Source organism: Tenrec ecaudatus, chromosome 11 (assembly GCF_050624435.1).
Source record: "Tenrec ecaudatus isolate mTenEca1 chromosome 11, mTenEca1.hap1, whole genome shotgun sequence".
NCBI classification, from domain to species: domain Eukaryota; kingdom Metazoa; phylum Chordata; class Mammalia; order Afrosoricida; family Tenrecidae; genus Tenrec; species Tenrec ecaudatus.
The window spans coordinates 76,629,700-76,654,050 of record NC_134540.1 but is presented as its reverse complement, the minus strand read 5'-3'; the positions used below and the strand labels follow the sequence as shown (position 1 = coordinate 76,654,050).

The following is a 24,351-nucleotide window of genomic DNA, read 5'->3' as shown; positions in this document are numbered from 1 at the left end:
TAAAGATATACAGCTTCGGAATCACACAGAAGTTCCACTTAGTCCTATCGGGTCTCTGTTGAGTCATAAACAATGGACAGGGAGCGAGTTTAGTACAATAAATAGAAATTCAAATGTTCTGAAATTCAAAAATGGGTCAGCCAGCTGGGAATATTCCATACGTGTTGTAAGATAGCACAACTTCTCTGCTTATGCACAGCAACTCTTTAACGTTAGAATTTTTGTTTTAAAGAAGCTTGGAGTCAACCTCACCTCAGATTAATTTGACATGAATTATCCATTGACTTCTCTGTATGAAAATGTCCTGAAACGTTCACTGCCTAATTTCGAGGAAATATTTAGATCTTCAAAGGATTTGTGAACATTGCTATAGAAAGGCTTACATGTTGGAAACTCTAGATGCCCTCACACCTTCTAGCTCTGTGCCTTACCAAGTTGCTGGTTATTATCCACCCTTGTCCAGCAGGTCGGTGACACACAGCCTCCTTTTAGTGCAGCCGCGCGGCGGCGCCCCTCTCTGCGCATGCGCACAAACCACCCGCAGCCGCTTCCGCTTGGGGCGGGGCTGGCGCTCCGTGGGCGTGTCCCGCGTCTGCTCCAGTGTCAGTAGCCTTTACCGCGGTCCCATGGCGCTCAGGGGCGGCCCAGGCTTGCGCTCGGCTGAGGGGCTGTCAGCGGCCACCCCGGGGGCGCAGCAGGAGCGGAGGACGAGGGCCGAGGCGGGGCCTGATGGGCCTGGTGTCGGAGCCCGCAGATGCCTGCTCCGTCTCTACCTGGTGGGCTTCTTGGTGAGTGCCAGAGAACTCGGGACTAGTCCTGGACTTGGGACCTGACTTTGTTTAAACTCACTGGTGAGCGCAGTGCCAAAGCAGGCGTGGGAACCTGGGATCTACGTGGTCGGGTGCCACCCTGCCCCTCAACCCTCCTCCTCCTGCCCAATCACCACCCTATAGCTTACAGGACACCCTACAGCTGTCAGGACACCCTATAGCTCACAGGACACCCTACAGCTTTCAGGACAAGCCCCTGTGCGCTTCCAAGCAGGAGAAGCGGCTGGCTCTCCGTGCAAGTCTCTCCCAGAGGCTTAAGAAAGCCCCGCACCACCCACTCAGGTGGGATCCCGGACCTAACCCCGCCCAGGGCGTGGCCCCAGGTGACTGGCTGCTGTTGCACGGGAGGTTTGAAGGACGTGACCCAGAATGGGCATTAGGGCGAAAACGAATTTTACCAGCCTTGCGTAAGCCCGGCCGCGTGCACAGCAACGTTGAACCGCTAACGGAACCGCAAAGGCTGCAGTTGAAACTTACCAGCCATTCTGCGGAACAAAGACAGTCTCAGAAAGCCTTTGAAGGGGATCACTATAAATCGGTGTGATCTCCATAGCAGTGGGTTTGGTTTGAAGTAAGTACGATTTCAGTATCTCCGGTAGTGCACTAGTTAGGCCCTTAGCTGCTAACCAGGAGATGGCCAATTGGGACCCACCAACCCTTTGCAGGGAGGACGATGGGCGCGATCTGCTGGCATAATAAGTTACACCAAGGGCCGAAAGTCAATGTTTAGAACATAATGATAACAACATATGGACAAATATGCTTGATACAACTGATGTATGGCATATTATAAGAGCTGTAAGAGCCCCCCATAAAATGAACTGAAAAAAAAAAACCAGAAAAGTTACAGCCTAGGGAACCCTCTGGTGGCAGTTCTGCTCAGTTCTACAGGGTCGCCATGAGTCAGAATCGACCGCAGGGCAAAGGACCTATTAGCATGCTAGATTCAGTGATTTTAATCATTGATTCTTTTATTAGGGGTCTAATTTCTTTGCAGGGAAAAAGGGTAATAATTGCCAAAAATCAAAAAGAGTGCAAAGAGATTTTTTTCTCTCTATGGAAAATACCATAGACATTTGAAATCCATGCACCTCTGGGTATTTCTAATGGTTTTAAGAGCTCTTTGTTAAGTTACATGAGTTATTAAAGGAATAAAAGTTATTAAGGAATATTAAACAGAACTTGTTAGTTTTTTTAAATATACCTAGAGACTAAAGGCCTCTATGACTTCTTAGAAGATTATTTTGAGTTATGGAGAGGCCAGGAGGAAGATGAAAGAAATCATAAGCCAAAATGTTCTGGTGTTTTTAGCTTTTATGTCTCTACTTCTGGGTTTTAATTTGTTTTGGAAGGGAGAGAGAGATGAAGCTTTGCATCTGCTTTGGTGCTGAGATCTATAATTTCCGTCTTTCTTTCCTTCAGATACCTGGTGAAAGTGGTGCTCCATTTCCTCAGCTTTAGACCCTACATTTCCTGGTAATTCTTAATGTTAGGCTACTGACCATCAAATGCTAACTGTAGGATTACTGTAAGAGTCAGATTCAACTCTGTGGGGATGGCAGTAAGTGAGGTCTTTGGTTTAACCTTAAGGTCAGCAGTTTAAGCTCACCTGTCACTGTGAGAATAGATGAGGCTGTCTAGTAGAGTTACAGCCTAGAAAGCCCTAAGAAACAGCTGTACTCTTCCTCAGAGGGTGGCTGTGAGTCCTATTGACTTCATGGTGTAATGGGCTGGGTTTAGTGTTGGAATCCCTATAGAGCAGTTCTCTGCCACTCTGAGTTGAATCAACTCAACAACAAATGTAAAGATTGCTCAAATGGACAGCACAGAGTGACAACATTTGAATTTATTCATCAGTTGTCATTAACAGATTTAAACACTATGTTTAAGTGGCCATTCTGATCTAATGACAATTGCAAGCACATTGTTAGTTGCAAAAGGTTGAAGTTGCTTACTGATAGTAGTGTTGGCAGAATTATGCATCCAGAAGGGAGGAGTCACCCTTTGTAATGAAAAGAGAATATATGTTTAGAACAGAACTTCCCATCAGGGAAGAGTCAGCACTGGCCTCCTAGCAAGAAAATGTATTATTTTCTACGCTCTCACGTGCTAAAGTAAGGACAATGAGACATTAATGCTTTGAATCTGAATTTTCATATGTACGAGGAACATAGGTCAGACTATCTGTTTAAATATTATATCTTAAGCTTTGTTTGAGATAACTACTTGAATGTTGAGTGATAGATCATGTTGGGAATACTGCAGGGGGTGGGGGGCCTTCTTGGGCAGTTGAATTTTCCAAAAGGTCTGGGTGACTCAATAGTTGGCTGTTTTACGTTTCTTAAATGGTAAAATTATCAAGGATTAGAGGGCAAAGCAAACAGTACAGTCCAGGAGAAATCAGCTGAGGCCAAAAATGCATTCCAGGTAGTCTTAAAACTGCATGAATGAATCACAGCGGTGTAAAATTCGTGAGCCCTTGAGACCAATTGTTGATAAGTGCTGAGTCCGCTCTAGCTATACTTATCCTGTGCTCAATAAAATGAAACCACTTCCTGGCCCTGCACCCTCTCTACAATTGCTATATTTGAGCCCGTTGTTGCAGCTACTGTGTGAAACTAGTTTCTCTTTTTAGTTGAACTTCTACTTTACCAAGCAAGTCCGTTTCCAGGTGTTGATCTCTCCTGACAACGTGTCCAAAGTCTCACCAGCTTAGCTTCTAAGGAACATTCTTGCTGTCCTTCCTCCAAGACAAATATACCATTGCTGGATATAAGATCTATGCCTCTCTGGAGGTTAATTTTGGGAAAAGTACACTTAAAAGTTTGAATTTGAAGTTCATGCATTTTTTTAAACTTTTTTCTTTTTTTGAAAAATTTTATTGGGGGCTCATACAACTCTAATCACAATCCATCCATCCATCCATTGTGTGAAGCACATTTGTACTTTTGTTGCCATCATTATTCTCAAAACATTTTCTTTCTACTTGAGCCCTTGGTATCAGCTCCTCATTTTCCCTCCTCCCTCCCCACCTCCTCCCATGAACCCTTGATAATTTATAAATTATTATTATTTTGTCATGTCTTACAATATCTGACGTGTCCTTTTACCCATTTTTCTGTTGTCTGTCCCCCAGGGAGAGGGGTTTGTATAGATCCTTGTAATCGGTTCCCCCTTTCTACCCCACCTTCCCTCCACCCTCCTGCTATCACCACTCTCACTGCTGGTCCTGAGGGGTTCGTTCACCCTGGATTCCCTGTGTTTCCAGTTGCTATCTGTGCCAGTGTACATCCTCTGGTCTAGCCAGATTTGTAAGGTAGAATTGGGATCATGATAGTGGGCGGGGGGTGGGGGGAAGCATTAAAGAACTAGAGGAAAGTTGTATGTTTCATCGGTGTTATACTGCACCCTGACTGGCTCGTCTCTTCCCCTGACCCTTCTGTAAGGAGATGTCCAGTTGCCTACAGATGGGCTTTGGATCTCCACTCTGAACTCCCCGTCATTCACAGTGATATGGTGTTTTGTTCTTTGATGTCTGATACCTGATCCCATTGACACATTGTGATCACACAGGCTGGTGTGCTTCCTCCATGTGGGCTTTGTTGCTTTTGAGCTAGATGGCCAGAAGTTCATATTTTTATTTTGAACTTGGAAGTTCACATTCTTTGTAACTGAAAAAATGCACAGTTACTGGTGAGGGGAGAGTAAAATGTAAACTCTGAATCCAAAGAATATTTTTGGTATACATTCTTTCCTTCAATATAAGTAGAATTGTAGATGGAGTTCATGTTGAATATAAACAAAAATGCGTGCGTGAGCAAATTTGTTTTTCTCCCCTAGATCTACCAAAGTAGAAATGAGAATAAAACTTCAAGGCAAAGTCAGCAATCTTCCTCTATCTCAGAGTAGCAGCATTGTATAGACTACAGTGACGAGCGTTCCTGTTCATGCAGAATTCTAGACACTGGCTTTGTTTCTAAGAATCCGTTTATAATTTCATGATCACCAGTTTGGGATCACCTTGGTTCGGTTTACTAATGGGCGAATGTTTTGTTTTAGGATTTGTTTGGTGTAAGCATGGTTGTTCCTCTACTAAGCCTTCACGTCAAGTCTCTCGGAGCAAGTCCGACCGTTGCTGGAATAGTAGGTGCGGCTTTATCATGGCTTCTTTTCCGAGTGCTGCCTTCTGAAGGAGGAACCTGAGACCAAATCGGTGTGAACAACTGAATAACAGCCAAAGGCAAATGGGAAATCTAGTGAAAGGCATTTTTCAACTATCCCCGCAGGACAAAGCAATTCTTCTCTTTCTAAATGACCTTAGTTTAGGGACCTCTGAAAGTGGGAACATTATCCCTGAGGTCCGTCCCACTAGTCACTCAAAAGGTACTTAATAAACTCTGCCAAGGAGCTAACTGCGTATGTGGTATGGTGAGTTTGGACTCCTGCCTCTAAGAACCTGTGATGTCATGCACGAGACCAGAGAACAGTATCCAAAATAAATCTAGAGGGAAAGAGCTCAGTTGAGCCATGACCATTCAGCACCATGGTAAATGTGTCTTTCGAGACTTATCTATGTAGCATAAAAATCCCCCCAAGGAGTCATTGATTTATGTAAGAAACTGGAGATCCTCGGAGCAAGGCTGTGGTAAAACTTGCTAATGCAGGGAATATGGGAATGGATGAGAAATTAATTAGAAGGGAAATGAAAGATCAACAGTCCTTGCCTGTTTTACAAACTCCAACATCTAATGTTTGGGATCTTTTTGGATCTCGTGTTGGCTAAGTCCTGGATGTTCAAACTGTGATTTATTTTTCCCCCACTGAAAAGGGCACTTGGCGTCAAAGTGCATCAAAGTTTTGATAAACAGCAGAACGGACATATTACACAATGTAATGGCACTAAAAACACTCTAAAACTTAGAAGTTCCTTATAACTAAAGCATATTCTAACTAAACCTAGAAAGTGTTGTAAAAATATAAAGGTTTAAATGTTAAGATTTAGTAGAATTTCCCTAAGATGTCTAGGCGATTCATTGGAAATGTTCTAGGTTTCTAGCTTACCTTTGTCTCAATCTTATTAGTCATTTGTACACAATCCCTCGCTGGATGAAGCTGCACCATTGTCACACAGTGAAAGACAGGTTCCCTCTCAGTGTCCCTAAGTTCAGCCTTGTCATTGATTGTCTCTATTTTATTAATTCTCTTGTGTTCTATTGTGAGGACTGTTCATTAAACATTGTATTCCGTATACTCTTCCTGCTAAAAGAAAAAAATAGTGGGGTAATTCTCTTTTTGAACAATGAAATACTTCTCTAGTACTTTCTATGTTACAGTGACCACATTAGTACATCCCTGTTTCAGCTGCTTCTGATTTGTCTTCTTGGTGTTGTTACAGGTTCCACCTATGGCATTTTGCAACTCTTTTCTAGCACATTAGTGGTAAGTCATCGTCCATCTGGCAGCGCATCTTGCAAGTGTAACTGTGTCAATTGTGGCCATTGATCAATGCTGGGGTAAAACTGGCTGCTTGAGGTTTGCGAAAACATCGACTGAAAAGTGATATTGAGCATGTCTTGATATCAAGGAGGACCTTTTAGTCACATACGCTCCTAACCGGCAAGTGTGAAGAAGTGGTCAGATGGCTTTGTGATAAGCGTCATGGAGGAGGCCATATCACACCCCACCTTTAGCTGCCCTCTTGCCCCGAGGCAGGGGTCAGATAAGCCTCGATGATCCATCCTTCTTATTCTGTCAGCAAGAATTCCTTCCACGCCACACTGTATGTCTGCTTGGTGCCATACTGCAGTGCAAGGGCACACTACTCCCCATTCAGGGGGTTATTGTGGAAGTTGGAACCCTGTGGCACAGTGGTTAGTCTTTGGGCTGCTAACCTCGAGGTCAGCAGTACACAACCTCTAGTTGCTCCGAGGCAGAAAGAGCAGGCTTTATACTCCCGCAAGGAGTTATAGTCTTGGACACCCAGAAGGGCAGTTCTGCCCTGTCCTCTAGGTCACCATGAGTCAGAACTGACTGGATGCCAGTGCGTTTGGTTGTTTGGTTTTTATTCGACAAGTTAGGAGCCCTGGTGTGTCATGGTTACACAGCGGGCTGCTTACCCCAAGGTCAGTAGTTGAAAACAGCAAGGTGCTTATGGGGATGACAAGGCTTTCTACTCTTGTGTGTTAGGCTGGGATATCTAGCGAAGCGAATCCAGGGATACTCATATATGTATAAGAAAGAACGTTATATCCAGATGGCATCCCAGCCCTGTCCCACTTGTGTCCATGGGTCTGATGCGAGCCGGAGCCCTCCTTAGACTCACAGAGCTGCAGGTTGATGATGCAGAAATGTGACGAAAAATACAGGAGGGTCACAGGCCATTAGATGTAGAGTCTCGGGGAGCCAAGGTCAGTGGCGACATGTCAGAATGCCTACAGCTCTCAAAGTCAGGTGGCCCACCCCCGGAGGCGATCATGAAGCCCCAGCACGGAGGAAGCCAAAGGGAGGGAGAGAGGAAAAGAGGGAGAAATCTCCAGTGTCGCTCATTAAAAGGCCACCCCTTCCGGGCCACAGGCTGGACTCTACTTTCATACAAATTCAAGTTGACATAAAACCTCACATTTCTGTAAATAGTTATAGTCTCGGAACCCACAGTGGCAGTTCTACCCTATACTATAGGATCATTATGAGTCATAATTTCCTACATGACAGTGTTGGTTTTATTAGGGAAGTTAATGGGTTACCGCAAATCAGTATCATCAAATACAAAGAGCACAGTCATTGGTCTTCTCAGGCAGCAGCCAAGTGTCTGGGTGCTGAGAACCAAGCCTTTCAGCTACATGGTAGCCCAGTCTCTCTCTGGTTCATAGACTCTCAGCCAGGTGGGCCCTTGGCTTTCGCTTCCATGGGCCAGGGAGCCAGCCTACCTGTCAGTCTGTCCCAAAGTTCCGTAGTCTCCATCTTGATAAAGGAGACGGAGCTCAAAATCTTGGCGCTGCTACTTTGCATCTCAGTGTCACAGTCTGTGATGTAGCTCTTGAAGCTGTGCTTCTGCAAGCCTTAGGCTTTCTCTCTTCTCTGTTGCAGCTTAAAGAATGGCTCATTACAAATGGCTTACCCATAGAGGATGAGGGGCGGTTACAAAGACTGCCTGGTCTCATCTGCTACTGATACACGTGCCCAGTCTGCATAGGCCCTCCCAACTATTTGATGGGAGTTGGGTACAAGAGGTATTAAGAAATTTCAAAGAACAAAAAATCATAACACTGTAAAAGTGGGTGAGTGCAGAGTGGAGACTCAAAGCCCATCAGTAGGCAACTCGACACCCCCTTACTTGAAGGACTGTGGGAGAAGATGAGCCAGTCAGGGTGCAGGGTAGCAGCGATGAAACATATAAATCTCCTCTAGTTCTTAAATGCTTCCCCCCACCCCCACTATCATCCCAGTTCTACCTTACAAATCTGGCTAGACCAGAGGATGTACATTGGTACAGATAGCAACTGGAAACACAGGGAATCCAGGACAGATGACTCCTTCAGGACCAGTGGTGAGAGTGGTGATGCCTGGACAGTGGAGGGAATGTGGGGTAGAAAGGGAGAACCAATTACAAGAATCTACTTATAGCCTCCTCCCTGGGGGATGGACAGCAGAGAAGATGGCAGGGGGTGACGTCAGCCAATGTAACATATGACAAAATAATAATTTATGAATTTTGAAGGGTTCATGACGGGGGTGCACAGGGAAGAAAAAATGAGCAGCCAATGTTAAGGGCTCAAGTAGAAGGCAAATGTTTTGAGAATGATGATGGCAACAAATGTACATATGTGCTTGACACAATGGGTTTATGTATGTGATAAGAATTGTACAAGCCCCCAATAAAATGATTTTTTAAAAAAAAGAAATTTCACTCCTTCATAGGCTTGTTCTGATAGGACACATTGAGTTAAATTTGAGAATATTGTCCCTTATTATTAGTAGTATTGCAACATGGTTTTCCCTTGATTGCCTGCTAACTTTTCCTAAAAGAAAAGACATTAAATGAAATGACTGTAATTTTTATTGTTTCAGTTCATGGGAAATAAATCCATTCAGATATTGAAGATACTATCTGACATTATTCTTGAGTAATATGCTCTGTCCATTAGAAAATGCAAGTGCATGTACAAAAGCACCCATTTGGAGTAGCTGATTAGGCAGGGTGTGTACCGTAAAGACCTAGAATTGAGCTAAGTCTCCTACTTCAAACCTCTTCTACAAGTGTCACTGCCATCCTGCCCATTCCAACCCACAGGGACCTTATAGGACTAGATAGGGGAGCAGAAAGCCTCAGCGTTCTCCTGCACCAGCCTCTTCGGTTCTTGAGAATCTCTGCCACTCCCTCTCAAGTGCTGGGCTCGGGGCACCCTGCTCTGGAGGGTGGGAGATCACAAGGTCCCGTTGACCAGGCCACTCAGAGGCAACAGTCAGTCTGAGCTTCTGCTGGCAAGATAGTGACTGGCCTGTAAGTCGCACATTTAGTCAGTAGGAAGGCTGTGCCTGTGTTTCTCTAGAGCTGCTTATAAAATATTTTTAACAAATAAATTCATTTCTGCTTTAAAAATACAAATAGATTCTATGTCAATTTTAAGATAAGTAAATTTTAAAAACTATATCCAGCCTATTCTTATTAATTTATTTTAAAAATCATTATATTCGGGGCTTGTACAACTATTATCACAATCCATCCATATATTCATTGTGTCAAGCACATTTGTATGTTTATTGCCCTCATTGTTCCGAAAACATTTGCTTTCTACTTGAGCCCTTGGTGTTGGTGTTTATTTATTGATTTATTTATTAATCATTTTATTGGGGGCTTGTACAACTCTTATTACAATCCATACAGACATCCATTGTGTGAAGCACATCTGTACATTTGTTGCCATCATCATTCTGAAAACACTTGCTTTCTACTTGAGCCCTTGGTATCAGCTCCTCATTTTCCCCTCCCTCCCCACTCCCTACTCCTTCATGAACCCTTGATAATGGACACATTGTTATTTTGTCCTATCTGACACTGTCCGACATCTCCCTTCATGCCATTTTCTGTTGCCCGTCCCCCAGGGAGGAGGTTCTATGTCGATCCTTGTCATCGGCTCTCCCTTTCCAGCCCACAGCTACGGAAGCACCTGGCACATAGTGAGCATGCTGTGATTCAGACTGTTGCTAAATGTGGCCCATGCTTCTCTTTCAAATGGATCCTTTGTTTTGTTGTGTTTATGCTTATGAAATATATTGCATATATTTTATAGGTATGATTTCATGAGAACTTGCCTCTAGAAAGTCTTTAGATAGAGACGTACCCAATTAAAATTCCTTTTGAGCCAATTTTCTTTATAAGTTCTTTGGTGATCATTTTTATGGAAACTTTAGTTTTAAGAACATAATTGAAGAAGAAAAGGTGTGTTAGGGTAGAGCTGACAGATGTTCCTGTAATATGTGTACAGCAATAGAGGGCTACGTTTGTCAAGCGCTAATTGCGTCACAGGTTGGTCTAAGCACTTGCTTTAAATTCAGTGCTCTTCATAAACAGCCTCAGAGGGAGGTGGCTTTGAGTCTTCAATGATTCATCTTGTGAGAGCACTTAGTGAGCATTGGTAGAGGAGAAACAACCTCAGAGGCATATGCTGCTATTCTTACCGATAAACAGCCTGGGGCAACATGCGAAGGAAAATGTGTGAGGCCATAGTATCACACACGTGTCAGACTTGAGTCCAGCAGCAACACTAGACTGGATCACTGCCTGGGGAGCTCACGGAGGCCACACGCCCCGTCCCAGATGGAGAGAGTGTGGCAATTGTCTGCAATCCATTGACATGAAACTTTGGGGGCAAAGTTGAGGACATTTGTAGACGAATCACAGTATTTTACAAGTGTGACCCTCAACAAGTTTGTTATTGGCATAAAATCGGTTTATGCCAATTTATATCCTGATTTAAAGAGATCTTTTAGATCAGCGGTTCTCAACCTGTGGGTCGAACGACCCTTTGACAGGGGCCGCCTGCTTCATAACAGTAGCAAAATGACACTGATGAAGTAGCAATGAAAATAATTTTATGGCTGGGGAGGGTCACTACAACATGAGTGAAAGGGTCACAGCATGGGGAAGGTTGAGAACCACTGCTTTAGGTCCTTAAGAAAAAGATAAGCACAGCAATAAAAATGGGTAAAAGGCATAAATATGTGTGGCGGCTGCTTGTCAAAGAAGAAAGTCCGTTCAGATGACGTACGTAGCTGGAGAGGTGCACGAAGGTTCCGTCAACAGAATGGAGCAAAGAGGGGAGCGGGAGGCAGTTTGGACCTGCGCCCGGGCAGGCCAAATGGACGCCAGGGGTTTTCAGGAACGCAGTCCTTCCCAGAGAGGCTGCAGTGTTTTAGTTTAAGAAAGCACTTGGGGTTTTCCCGAACAGTTTCACTCAAGCCCTGAATATATGGACATGCTCAGAACCAAAGATCCCCACTCTTAAATTTGGCCTACTGCCCCCTTCTCAGGAAAAAAAAAAAAAAGAATTTTACTCATCACTCTCCTGGCAATTAAAATGCTTTCTACAACAGCCCACCATCCAGGATAAAGTGTAGGTATTTGCATCTACTGACTTCTGCATTGTTCCAGCACGCCTGACCCGGGGTGAGGGTGGAGGTAATCTCCCACTTTGGGGAACCCCGTTCTGGATGGATGGAGCAGGCCAGTCAAGCCATTGTCCCTCTGCATGTACCAGGCCAAGTGACAAAGTGTGAAGGGGACCAGTCCAGCAAGCTGCAGGCTCCCCTTCCGAACAGGCCCGGTCGCTGTGGAGCTCCCAGCGACCTAGGTTCTCCTGTGACTTGGCTCATGGCTCCTCAGCACGGTGCAATATTCTATGCAGCAAGAAGAGAATGAGGGCAAAAGGCCCCCACCTTTCCCCACCTGTAAACACATTCTCCCTTCTCGGTGCCGCGTAGTTGCACCTTGTTAGGCCTGCAAGCGAAACTTGTGGTGAGCTCGGCATGTTGCTGTGGGGTTGTCCACCCCAAAAACCATACTCTGCAATAGAGCCCATGCCGACTCACCTTGATGGGCAGACGAAAACCACCCCTGTACCTGTCTCAGACTGTTAACTCTTTGTGGGAGTAGAAAGCCTCGTCTTTCTCGCAAGGAGTGGCTGGTGTTTTCAAACTACTGACCTTGTAGTTAGCACCCCAGCTTGTAGTCACTGCACCACCAAGGCTTCTCTGTCGGGAACTGAGAGTATGTAAACAAATAGCGACTGTTGAGTCAGAAGCTATTAGGGAGGCTCAGAAGTTCGGTGCATCCGCTGTCCTTTATCCCATGAGCTAGCCATGCTCCACCTCTCGGCCCTGCTGGGACTCCCTGTAGCACTCACTGCCTTTCTCTGTGCCTTCTCTCTCCCTCCGGCTTCTGCTTGGATCCCTCTGGGCAGCTCTCTGTTCTGTAGGGTTGGAACAAGTCAGAACCAACTGGGAAACACATCCACAGCATACACTTTTTACAATAGGGCACAATATGACCATTTCCTTCAAAAGTTATGCAAGTTAGAGGATACTTTAGTAGAATTTTTTGTTTTTCAGTATACTTTTTTGAAAGAGCCCTAGAAGCAGAGTGGTTAAGAGTTGGGCTGTGACTGTCAGCGGCAGCAGTCCTAAAGCAGCAGCCACTCCACAGGAGAGCGAGGAGCCTTTCTGCACCTGTAAGGGGTCACAGTCTTGGAAACCCACTGTGCCCTTCTACCCTGTCCGATAGGGTCACTGTGAGGCAACATCGACTTGTTGGCAGTCAATTTTGAACTTGAGAAACAGTGCAGAGTACTGAGGGATATGAGAGCACAGAGCAATAAGAATAAAGAAAAAAAGAGACTTTGTATACTTTAGCATCTTTCTAACCATTCTTAGCTAAGAATGTCAGACAGAACCGGGAACTTTGGGTTCTTGATGTCTTGCACTGGCTCAAGTCATATGTGCCTTTGCATGGTAGTTGTTGTCTTACAGAGATTCAAAGTACTTTATCTGTGTCTTTCTCGCTTCAGGGCTGCTGGAGTGATGTGGTTGGAAGGCGGTCTTCTTTGCTGATGTGCCTTCTCCTCAGTGCTCTGGGTTATCTCATCCTGGGGGCATCCACCAATGTGTTCCTGTTTGCCCTGGCTCGAGTTCCTGTGGGTGAGTTGGGTCTCATCAGTTTGCCTTCACTCAAAAATTGTTCCATTAAGGTGTATGCGTGTGTGTGTATGCACGCGTGTGTGTGTACAGTACATGACGAATGAGGGTTACCCCCCACCCCAAAATGGAAAAAAAGCTCAGCTATGTGAGCATCGAGCTATTCACTCTGAGTTGCAACGAGTTTCTCACTCTGAGTTCGTGCACCCAGTGGCATCTCCTGGTTAGGGACTCTCTGGTCACAGTGAATTTTTTCCTAAAAGCAGTTTTGCTCAACCTCAATTTTTAGTGACAGCAAATTTAAGAGAACAGTGTGCAGCTGTGAAATTTTGTTCCCTGCTTGGAAAAATGCCACAGAAACTGTTGTGATTTGGAACAGAGCTTACAAGGGCAGTTTTTCGCTATGGGGAAAGCTCAAGTATATGAGTGGTTTTCTCATTTCCAAAAGGGTGAAATGTCAATTGATGACAAACTTCATTCTGGACATCATCAACTTCCTGAGTGGACAAGAATGTCAACTCATAGTGCAGTTGGAGTTCATTCCACCAGGTCAGACTGTTAATCAAGCTTTCTCTTTGGAGGTTCTGAAGAGGTAGCATAACAGTGTGCGACAAAGGCCTGATTTGTGGCAGACAAGGGACTGGTTTTGCCAACACAACACTGCACCTGCTCCTGTAGCCATCTCAGTGCACCCATTTTTGTCAAAAACAAGCGTGCCTCCCTTGCCCCACACACCTGACTCACCTGACCTCACTCCGAGTGACTTCTTTTTGTCCCACGAATGAAGAAGGACATGAAAAAAGACAGCAATTTGAAGACAGAAGTGGTGAAGAAAAAAAATGAGGGAGATGATGTCCTCCATCTAAACAGATGTGTTTGAAACATGTTTCCAAGAATGGAATCGCAGATTTGACAGATGGATTAAGTGTAATAGAGAGTACTTTGAAGGTGATAAGGTTGTTTTATAAAAAAATTTTTTAATACATAACTTTTGGAAATATTTTTCATTTTTTGGAGGGCTGGATAACTACCACCCCCTTATATGTGTCTCAGTGACCTAGTGCTGCTATACCAGATGGAGCCCACATGAGAGCTTTAATGAGCACATGTATTTCCCGGACCAGTGTAGGAGGCAGAAGTTCGGATTGAGGCTGCCAGTTCTCAGGGTTGGCGTTTTTTTTTCTTTGCCGGCTCCGAAGGAAGGTCCTATCCCTCTGATCTTTTACATCTCTGTCCCCACCTCTCTCTGCTGCTGTTAACTCTTGTAAAAGAGTGACTCAAAGTACCCTTTACACACCTTTGCTTCAGCAACAGAACACTCCTCCAATTGATATGAACCACGGGCACAAAGCTCTCTCTGCCACTGAATTCATTCAAACGCACAGCAAGCCTAGAGCACAGAGAAGAACTGGCCCCGTGGGCTCCCTAGCCTGTTACGTTGTATGGGCTGAGAGAGCTTCATAGAGCTCCCTGGGCCCTGGTACTTAGCTGCTCCACCGATAGCCTGTTATGCCGCCACGACTCGTAACCCCAAGCATAGAGCTTAGCCGTGCATATCAGTATCAAAGAGTCAGTTTGTGTGTATACATATACACGTATGTATATATATATATATGTTTGTGTGTGTGTATGTGTACACCAGGTACTTCAAAAGGTTTATGTAAAATGGAATTAATAGAATTTTCTATGTAGAATTAAAAAATTATCCTAACCTTAAAATTGTATAATTTTAAAATAGAATTTGGGGGGGAAACATTTACAGCTTCTTTTAGGTGATGCATATGAATATATATACCATACATAGATACTCTAATGCATTTTTGAGGCTTGGATAATGCTTTACAACCCCTGCCTCCCCTGGCAGTTTGTTGTAGACTGGTGGCCTGCATGTTGCCAAGATATTGTAAGTTATGCCCCAAGTCTCTCAAGTATGAGTCAAATTCACTCACAATGGACAAGTTCCTTCACTCATGATGGAAGCAGCAGAGCTTCTAGACTGAGGCAGCCTAGGCAAAAGAAGGCCTAGTGGTCCACTTCCAAAAATTCGTGAATGAAAACCTATGAATCACTGGAACAGCGCCTGCCATTGCGCACATTGGACATGTCATGACGAGAAAGTGGCGTGCGGAGCCCCCATGGTGAGGATTCTCTCAGAAGGGTTGGCTCAGTAGCTGAGACAATGGACTCCAATATGCCGGCAACTGTGAGGATGATGCAGAACCAGGCGACAGTTCTTTCCCTTGTCTGTAAAATTGTCATGAGTCACAGCTGATTCAGGGCGGCTACCACACCTTCCAGTGTTTGTGGAGGCTGTCCCTGCTTGTCACTGCCTCTTTGATTAATATGGTTAAAGTGTTTTGTGACATTTCTAAAAACTAACAATAGCAGCTATTGTTTAGTGAGAATTTTACATCAGCCAGGTGCTCTGCCACCTTGTCTAAAGTCACGTGCCCCTCAGAGTCCAGATGTCCTCAGGTCTGTCCCTGTGTGGACTGCCTGTCTCCTTGGTCTTTCTATTTAATCAGAATCAGAAAGACTATTCAAAGCTTTGAGCCAACACTGTAGTGGCTGTCCCAGCCCTCAGTGAGTGTCTTGATTGTCTTGTGCTACTGTAACCGAAATACCATAACTGGATGGCTTTCAGTCACAGAAATTTAGTTTGTCACAATGTTGAAGGTTGAAATCCTAACTCCGGCACTAGCTCCAGTGGAGGTTTTTTCTCTTTTCCAGTCCTTGTCTCTTGAGCAGCTGCTTCCTATTCGAAGACCTCCATGTAGCTTAGAATCTGCCAGAACCCACCTCTGCTCTGCTCTGCTCTAATCTCTTGTAGATCTCAAAAGAGTTTACTTAAAAGACATATCCCATTAATCTTTCCTCATCAGCATGACCATCCCTCCCAAATTGGCACAGGGTAGAGATGTACAACACCTAATTTGGGGATGCAATGCAATATATTGCCAGTGAATTTATTTTGTAATTGGGTCGCATGGCTTCAAATTTAGACTTACTAGTGTAACTTTTCTGCAGTATTTGGTGATGTCATTGTTACTTAAGGGCTGTCGGGTTTATGAGCCAGTGCTCCTGTGGACTAGTTTCTCATATCTAGATCGTGCTTGGACTTTTCTAATGTCTTTGACAAGACTTTTATTTGTCTCTTCTTTGAAAACAGAGTCCTCTGCTCTGGCAGGTCTACCCTCAAACCACAGCTCTAACCTGGGTCCAACTCTGAGCCCGAACCACAAATACTCACTCACTGTCTTTGAGTTCCTTTCAGCCCCCAGCCCCCGGGAGGACAGGGCTCCCCAGGTGGCGATCTTTACAGATGTGGACTGCCGCACCGCTCCATGAAGGATGGTCAGCTACAACCACAACCTTTCAGTCGTGGGTTTTAACCACTGCACTACTAGGGCTTGACTCTGAGACCAGGCTTCAAAACACCAAACCCACTGCCATCAAGCCCATTCCAACTCAAGAGTGACTAGTGACCCTGTGGGTCAGCATAGCACCACTTCCAAGGGTTTCCTAGTCTGTCTTTTTTATTTTATATATTTTTATTTTTTTGCTGTGATAAGGACTTTATTCTGTTTTTTCCTCAATAGTTTTATAGAGATATAAATTACCTATTATATACTTCCACAGTTCAATCATATTTTGAAAAGGTGTTCTGTGTACATCACAACAATCAGTTCTAGTGCAGCCTCCCTCTTCCTGCATTCATTTTCTCCCTAATTCCCCTCCACCTGCCCCCATCCCCAACAAACTATCACTTCAGTTATTATCTCTATATATCCAACCCTTTTGTGCTTCATAAACTGGGAGACATACCCCCTGAAAGATAGATAGATAGATGATAGCTAGCTAGCTAAATAGATAGAGGACAGTGCATAGAAAAAAAGCAAAGACTACCAGTATATTAAAATAAGCCCAAAAGAAATCTCTATTGAGAAGGAAGCAAGAAATATTTAAACCTAGAACAAATCCAGGATGGGTGGAGAGGGAGATCAAATGACCAGGTATCATCGTGTACCATAGTTCTGTGTACCACAATCAAGTTTCCAATGATCCCCATCTGACAGCAATGCCTTTCTGGTCCCGTGAAGGTGGCCAGGGAATCTGCCAGAGGCTTAATCTGAGTAGGCATTCTGCTGGTGGATTTGGGGCTCCCATTGTCCACAGCCTTCTACAAATGGGTGGTTCAGAGTTTAAGCTCTGACACCTTTCCATCCTTTATTTTTGGATTTTGTTACTTGTCATCTGTGGATCACATAGGCCGGTGTGCTTCTTCCTTGTGGACTTAGTTTATACCTCACTTAAATGGCTGCTTGTTTGAATACAAGCCTTTAAATCCCCAGTGCTCTTCTTTTTGATAGCCAAGCACCATCTACTTTCTTCGCCACGTTTTGGTAGAGCCCCCCCCCCCCCCCGCCATACTTCCATAAAGCTGAGTATCAAGCAGGGCCAAGTCATAAGAACTTAAACCTCTTGTATTGAGACTCCAATTAAGTGGAAGCCCAGAATCCACTCATTTTTCCAGAGCTTATGCAGGACTCTGGTTCACTTTAGATGTCCATTGATTGCATCTTTATTTTATCCATTGGCATAGCATTTAGCATAATGTTGAGGAAAGGCAGTTATGCAAGTGTAACCCAGCTGCGAACCAAAATCCATAAATTGTTGATTTGTGAAGATTGAATTCTGAAGTAATTGAGCTCTGTGTACATTAACCATGGGGGCTGATGTTAGGGGGAAATTCCCGGAAACATTATTTACAGGGGGAGATCCTTTCGTATCAGATTAATATATGTCATGTAAAAGCAAAGAGGACATTAAGATTGTAAATATATGGTGGTTCTGGGCCGTCTTTCCTTTGATGCCCCGCTAAGCCAGGGATGCTAACCAGGTCCAAAGACCACCAATTCCACAGTCTTGGAGTGATCATCATTTGTTTCTTCTCACACTGGTGAATTTCAGTCTGAAGTCCAAGGGCTACAGGTAATTTTGAGATAGAGCCTCATTCACTGTGTGCTTTCCCTGCCAAGTCCTCCTGGGGTGGCCTATAGTGGGCGCCATCATCCCAGAAAAGACAAGAGTCTAAGATTGTCTTGTTTTGGTTCAGGAAACAAATGTACAGTTCTGATGCCCGGAGAACATCAGTTTATACTCTTTAAGTAACCGTGCCCTCTTTTTATCTCATCCTTTTTTGTTGCTCTGCTTTTTTTTAACCTAGAACTTTTATCACCTCATAAATTTTTTTAAGTGCTAGCATCAAGCTCTAAACTGTACATAGTCATAATTTCACAGGCAAAATATGGAACGCTTCACGAATTTGCGTGTCATCCTTGCACAGGGGCCATGCTAATCTTCTCTGTATCATTCCAATTTTAGTATAGGTGCTGCCGAAGTGAGCACCCTAATAAATTTTTAAAATATCGTTTATATTTTGTTTCACCTCAACTAAAATATAAGCTGTACCATGGCAGGGATGTTTGTTTCTCTCTCTCTCTTTTAAATCTTTATTTATTTACTTTGTTATTTGTCTATTTGTTCACTCTCTCTAGCCTTTTATGTATTCATAGGGTCAAGAGCAGTACTAGACTCGGAGAAGACATGCAGTCAATCTTTGCTGACTCTTTGTCAAAGGAGCCCTGGTGGCCTAGTGGGCAACACCTAGGGCTGCTAACCACAAGGTCAGCAGTTTGAAACCACCAGCCACTCCAAGAGGGAAAGAGGGGACTTTGGACTCCTGAAAAGAGGGGTCTTTTGACTCCTGAAAAGAGGGACAGTCTCAGAAAATCACAAGCCTTGTCCCACCTGGTTCTAGAGGGCTGTTGTGAGTTATAGCTGACTCCATGGTGGTGAGGGGGGAGTTTCTGTCTGTGTGAATGAGAATGAACTTCTGTAGTCAAACTATAGGCCGAAGTTACCATATAAATGAGCCAATGAAAGTTCTGGTTAGTCAGGAAGGGAGGTGACAAAGTTGGAAGCCCTAGAGCTAGGTCACCAGCGATGAGGTGGTGAATTAAGAATGTGATGCTCTGAAACCCTGCAGAAGCCAGGAGTCCAATTTAAGTGGAATCTGCAGGCCTCACTGGAGAGCAGACGCCGTTAGGTGTAAAATCACAAGTGATATACTTTTGACCTGAGAAATGTTACCGAGGATGTTACCGAATGTCTCCTGCCCTGTTACAGGTCTTTTCAAACACACGCTCTCCATCTCCCGGGCTCTGCTTTCTGATCTGGTTGTGGAGAAGGAACGGCCCCTGGTGATCGGCCGGTTCAACACAGCCTCCGGTGTGGGGTTCATCTTGGGCCCCGCGGTTGGTGGTTACCTCACGGAACTTGATGGCGGGTTTTATGTAGCCTCTCTCATTTGTTTCTCAGTCTTCCTTCTGAATGCGGGTAAGTTGACATTTCATCCTATGAAGCTGGGTTTATGCCCTGATCCTGGTCAGTGAAATCCCTTTCTCTCATCCCTCACTATTTGTTTGTCTCAAGGTAGGCCCCCATGAAAACTGAAAGGTAGACCCAGCGTACTTTTAGCCTCCCATCACACTTCAGCATCCAACCCCTGTGCACCTCACAGCCTGCGCTACCTCCTTCCCTCCTGGCTTCACCTCTGCCAGGCTCATTCCCAGCACGCCAGGGTCGTGTGGCCCTCCCTCTCTCCTCCCGCTGGCACTTGCCGTGTATCTTTACTGACTCTTCTGAGCATACAAGTCTCACAGGGTTCCTTCTGAGAGAGGCTTTCTCTGATCGTTCTGCCTAACATAACTCTATTTTCCTCATTGTGCTTCTGAAATAGGATTAATTCATTTTCTTAATTTCTGTCAGGCCTCTTTTTTACACCTTCACTACCCAGCAAACACCCCCACACTTAGTAAGCAAGCTGGACAAGGGCAAAGGTGTAATCATTGGTTCCAGCCTACCCCAGACAGGGAGGCACGTCGACAGATTGCCATGAGGAATTGATGAATGAAAGCAGAGGTGGCGAGCTGTGAGCTCTGGTGCTTTAAAGCATGTTGTAGTCTCTCGTAGTCCTCTAGCCTAAGACTGGAAAGACAAGTCCTGGAATAAGCAACTTCGTAAATCAGAGGATAGCTCGTATGTTTTCCCGGCAGTGTTCCAGCCTTGGGCAAATCACGCCATTCTTCCATTTCCTGGTCTACAAAATGAGGGATGACAATTGCAACTCTGCGAATCCTTCTGTTCAGGGTTCCATGTGGAGAGGTGAATGCCAGGTTGACTTTGGGAAGCAGATTCCGTGAGTGTTATGAGTTGCATGGTGTTCCCCCAGACTGAAGTCCTAGCCACTCTACCTGAGAAGGGGCCTCTGTTTGGATATTGGATGTTCCTACGTCATGTTAATTTGCTCCTACTGGAGTAGGGTGGTTCCTTAACCTCATCCTTCTGAGTAAACTCAAAAACCGAGCTCACAGCAAGCATGTCAATTCTAACATTCAGTGACCCCACCGACCCTCCCATCACTGTCCCTGTAGGTTTCTGAGACTAGAACTGAACTCTCTGTGAGAATGGAAAGCCTCTTTCACTCCTTCAGACTGGCTGGTGCTTTCAACTGCTGACTGCGTGGTCGGCAGCTGGAAGAGTCTCCCCTTACCACCTTCTGAGTAGGGTCTGAGAGTAGAGAGAACAGACGAGGAGAGTCAGACCCATGATGACTGAGATATGTTCCTAAAGTAGCTAAGGAATGCCAAATGCTGAGACCGCCACCAGAAGCTAGGGGAGAGGGGATCCCAAAAAGAATCGACAGGACATAGACCCTGATGAGAACGTTTGACCCTGAGAACTATGAGAAAATGCATCTCTGCGCTTTAAAGTCCCCATTAGAAAACCAAGACAGGGAACTTAGTCTCATGTTCATGGAATACTTTATGATTTTCAGTCAAAAAGTTAACCTATAACCTCAGGTAGGAGATGAGGCCTGTACAGAGTGTCCACCACCCTGAATTAGTGTCAATCAAAATAAAATGACTTGGAGCACATGTCTGGTTTGTGTGACCAGGCACCTTCCTATGCACAGAGAGGGACAAAGAATGTGCTGTCATTCAAGAACAAGAGTCAGTGTATGAACACACAGAATGGTCACGGAATTTTGCACGTGGTTCTCCAGCGAGTGTGCTGTTTAAGATCTTGCTGTACCCGAAGCCTCTCTGTGGATTTGATGTGTTCAACTACAATGGCTGAACCTCATGGAGCTTCACTGTTCGCATTTAGGAAAACTGAAAGTGAGCCCTGGGCTGGTCATTGCTCCTGCCAAAGCCATCGCAGATGCACTCTCTGTCTCACACAGTGAATTCACTGTGTTCCTGTTAGTTGACAAACACAAGCCACTCCTGAAGCTCCAAGCAGCATGGCCACTCCAGGCATAAACCAAAATAAAACCGCAGAAACAAAGATAAGAGAAGCCGGCAAGAGGGACACGTCCTGTGGAGGAGATCTCTCTGTATCAGCAGGGATTTTCCGACGAGGTGTTCCCAGCAGTCTTCACTTGACTATTCGCTGTTCACTCGGTGGTGAAGGAGATGTAGAACTGTGCCATCCAGTCCTGAAGCCAGTAGCCCCATGTGGCTGTTGAGCACTTGAAATGTGCCTATGCAACTGTGGCGTAGTGAATGCTTTGATAGGTGTATTTTCACCCAGCCATCCGAAGTCCCACCAAATGGACTTTTCTCTGACGGGTCTGGATCAGAGAAGGTGTTAGGGGAAGAGGCAGAGCGGTTGTTGTGAGGGACTGCTAACAAGGTTGATGGTGGTTGTAAAACCCGGGTACTCCTCTTCAAGTGGGGATTGGTCGATTTCGCCATCTGGCTGGGGATGAAAGGAGCCCTCTCAGCAGCAAAAGGGGGTCTCTCACTACTCTCAAGAAAGAAGAGCCAAGTCTTCTGAGCCCCAAGATCCCTGCAGTGGAACCTTGAGGACATGGAATGGAAGCTACCTCTCCCCTCCTCTGGCTACACAAAGGAGGAGAACTCCTCCACACCCGCCCAGGACCCCTTTCCGCAAGACTTGCCTCCTGCCTCCACCCTCTGTGGTTCTGACATCAGCCATTACTCCACGACACTCCATTTCTCGGCTGGGTTCCAGAGTTCACTGCAGTGGCCACATAGAACTGAAACAATCCTCAGGATTATTAAGGAAGCTGCCAGGTTAGCAATGTCTGAAATGCCTCTTCTCATCATGCTGTCAAGCATGTCTCTCTCTGGTCCCTGACCTCATAGTTCCTTGGTCTCTGCCTTGTTCCATGGGGGGGAGGAGGGGGTTAAGAGACCTCTGATCTGCCTCAGAGTCTCAGTGCTGCTCCTCAGCTCTGCTGCATCATCTTATCATGGCTCGGTTGCTCTTTTATGACCTTGGTACAACAGCCCCTAGTCCATCTGCCACCTCCATCACTCCAGACAAGAATCTCGTACACACTCTGCTGGTGGCTCCTCTTTCTTGATGGTCAGGGGATTCTCTCTCTCCCTGGCTCTGACATGGCTTATAGATACACTGAGTAGAATGGCAAAGCTGATGAATCCCTTCTATTTGTAAGTGTTTCACACACTGTATTTTCTGGTTCCACCCAAGGATTTGATGGGAGTTAAGAAAGACACGGCTAGATGAGCCATCCCAAGCAATTTAACTGAACGACAGGCTTCCTTGGTCCAGATGCAGAAGCCTATGACACCGAAGCAGCAGCAGAACCAAGAGCCAGTACATGAGACCGAGTGGCCGGCTTCCTGGTCCCACAGAGCAAGCAAAGCCGAGGGCCTTTCAGCAGGAATCTTGTCTGCAGAGTGAAGTCCCTCAAGGCACTTCATTGGGGAAGCTAGATTTGCTAACCACGGAGCTAGAGCTGACGGAACACATTGGGATTGAGGCTTACGGCGGTGTGGCACGCTCTTTTGCACACTTATTGACAGCCCCCAGAAGAGCGCTGTAACACTGTCTAAGTAGGGCGGAGGCCAAGAGGCCACAGGGCTGAGAAACCGAGGATCAGAAAGAGGCCTTCCTATGTACATGACTAAGAAGTCTGTCCTAACCAAAGAAATGTGTCTGGAGCATTTCAATCCTGCATTTTAACCTTTCAGATCCCCTAACAGGGTCCCTCATTGTGAATGTGGTCTGTGCGCCCTGTGTGCCCATTGCAACGAGTTCCCGGGCCCAGCTGAGAAGCGGAGGGTGCTGGGGGAGGCACAGTTAGGGTCAGAATGAGTAAGATGGTGGAGGGTGTGGCCTCGGCCTCAGGAATCAGCGCACTGAAGTGGGAGGGGCTCAGAATTTTTACTGCAGGGGACTGTGAATGTAATTTTATTCATTTCAATTCAGTTCAAAAGGTAACCAGAAATTCAATTTCAAGTCATTCAGTCTTATCTTCTGTTCTCAAGGCCAAATCCTCAAACTCTGGATCTCAACATACTTGGATTCATATCCCCGCTCTGTGGCCTTGGGGAAAATGTATGCCTCTGTGCTCATCTCAAAGATGAAGGCGAGAAAACTCGACTCAGAGAAATGATCAGAGATCTGTGAGAGAGGACATGTTAAGGAATAAATGCCGATTGCTAGCATTGTTATTATCCTGTTTACTGTTATTTTCATAATAATTCATCCGTGACAATTCCTTCACAATTTGTGAAACTTCCACAATCCCTTTGAAATACATAGATGAAAAGTGCAGACCTGCTTTCTCACGTGTTGAGTTTTCTATCATAAATTGGTCTCAGGCCAACGTGTTTATTCAGTGTTTGGAGAATCCACAGGTACACACCCCAAAGAATGGACAAAGAACAGCGTGCAGCCTAGCTGGAGAGCCCTGACCGGAGGTAGATTGCACCGGAAGTCCAAGAAGAGCAGTCTGGATCAGTTGAAGTGATGCCCTAGAAGTTTGAACTTGAGATAGTCTGAGGCCCTAGGGTAGAAAACTGTGGTTCCATTTGGATGACCAGGGTAGAGAGACAGAGAGTCAGGACTGTAGTGGTCACAGGAGACTCGAGAGAGGATGGTCTGGATGGAGCTTCTTGCTGCTGCTTGAGGGTCATGTGTGAGTATCTCCAAGGTTGTGTAAGCTGTGACTTACTAAAGCCCACGGAGCCACGCCCATCCTTTTCTGGTAGTCATGGCTGTTTAGCTGTCCCTACCTACCTCCAAGCCCAGGCTGGCTGTCCGTGCTTGTACCATAATTACCTGGTCACTTGCCCGAATCCACCTTCTGGGCAGGGATCTGATAAGGCTTGTCTGTTACTCAATTTCTGGTGTTTAATGTAGAACTTATTACCTAGAGCACTTAGCTCTCCATGCATGATGGGTGGTCAGGTGATGGGTGGGCAGAAAATTA

The 24,351-nt window shown here is 45.3% G+C and overlaps 1 protein-coding gene and 1 non-coding gene across 4 annotated transcripts in view; one reads left to right on the top strand and one right to left on the bottom strand.

Annotated features, from left to right (window-relative positions):
- The first annotated feature begins 612 nt into the window (after window positions 1-612).
- Window positions 613-24,351, top strand: part of SLC67A2 (solute carrier family 67 member 2) — a 35,389-nt gene continuing 11,650 nt past the window's right edge. The window contains exons 1-5 of one of the 3 annotated variants that reach the window (XM_075563333.1): window positions 613-788; window positions 4,890-4,977; window positions 6,226-6,269; window positions 12,893-13,022; window positions 19,209-19,418. In XM_075563333.1, coding sequence (XP_075419448.1) covers window positions 627-788; window positions 4,890-4,977; window positions 6,226-6,269; window positions 12,893-13,022; window positions 19,209-19,418 — 634 coding nt within the window. In that variant the 5' untranslated portion in view covers window positions 613-626. Of the gene's footprint in view, window positions 789-2,251; window positions 2,307-4,889; window positions 4,978-6,225; window positions 6,270-12,892; window positions 13,023-19,208; window positions 19,419-24,351 lie in introns of those variants that run through there. The other 2 variants (XM_075563334.1, XM_075563335.1) reach the window with 2 other exon arrangements.
- On the bottom strand, window positions 18,322-18,428 carry LOC142461888 (U6 spliceosomal RNA). Its single transcript, XR_012787058.1, has one exon. It is a non-coding gene; the product is annotated as a U6 spliceosomal RNA (small nuclear RNA).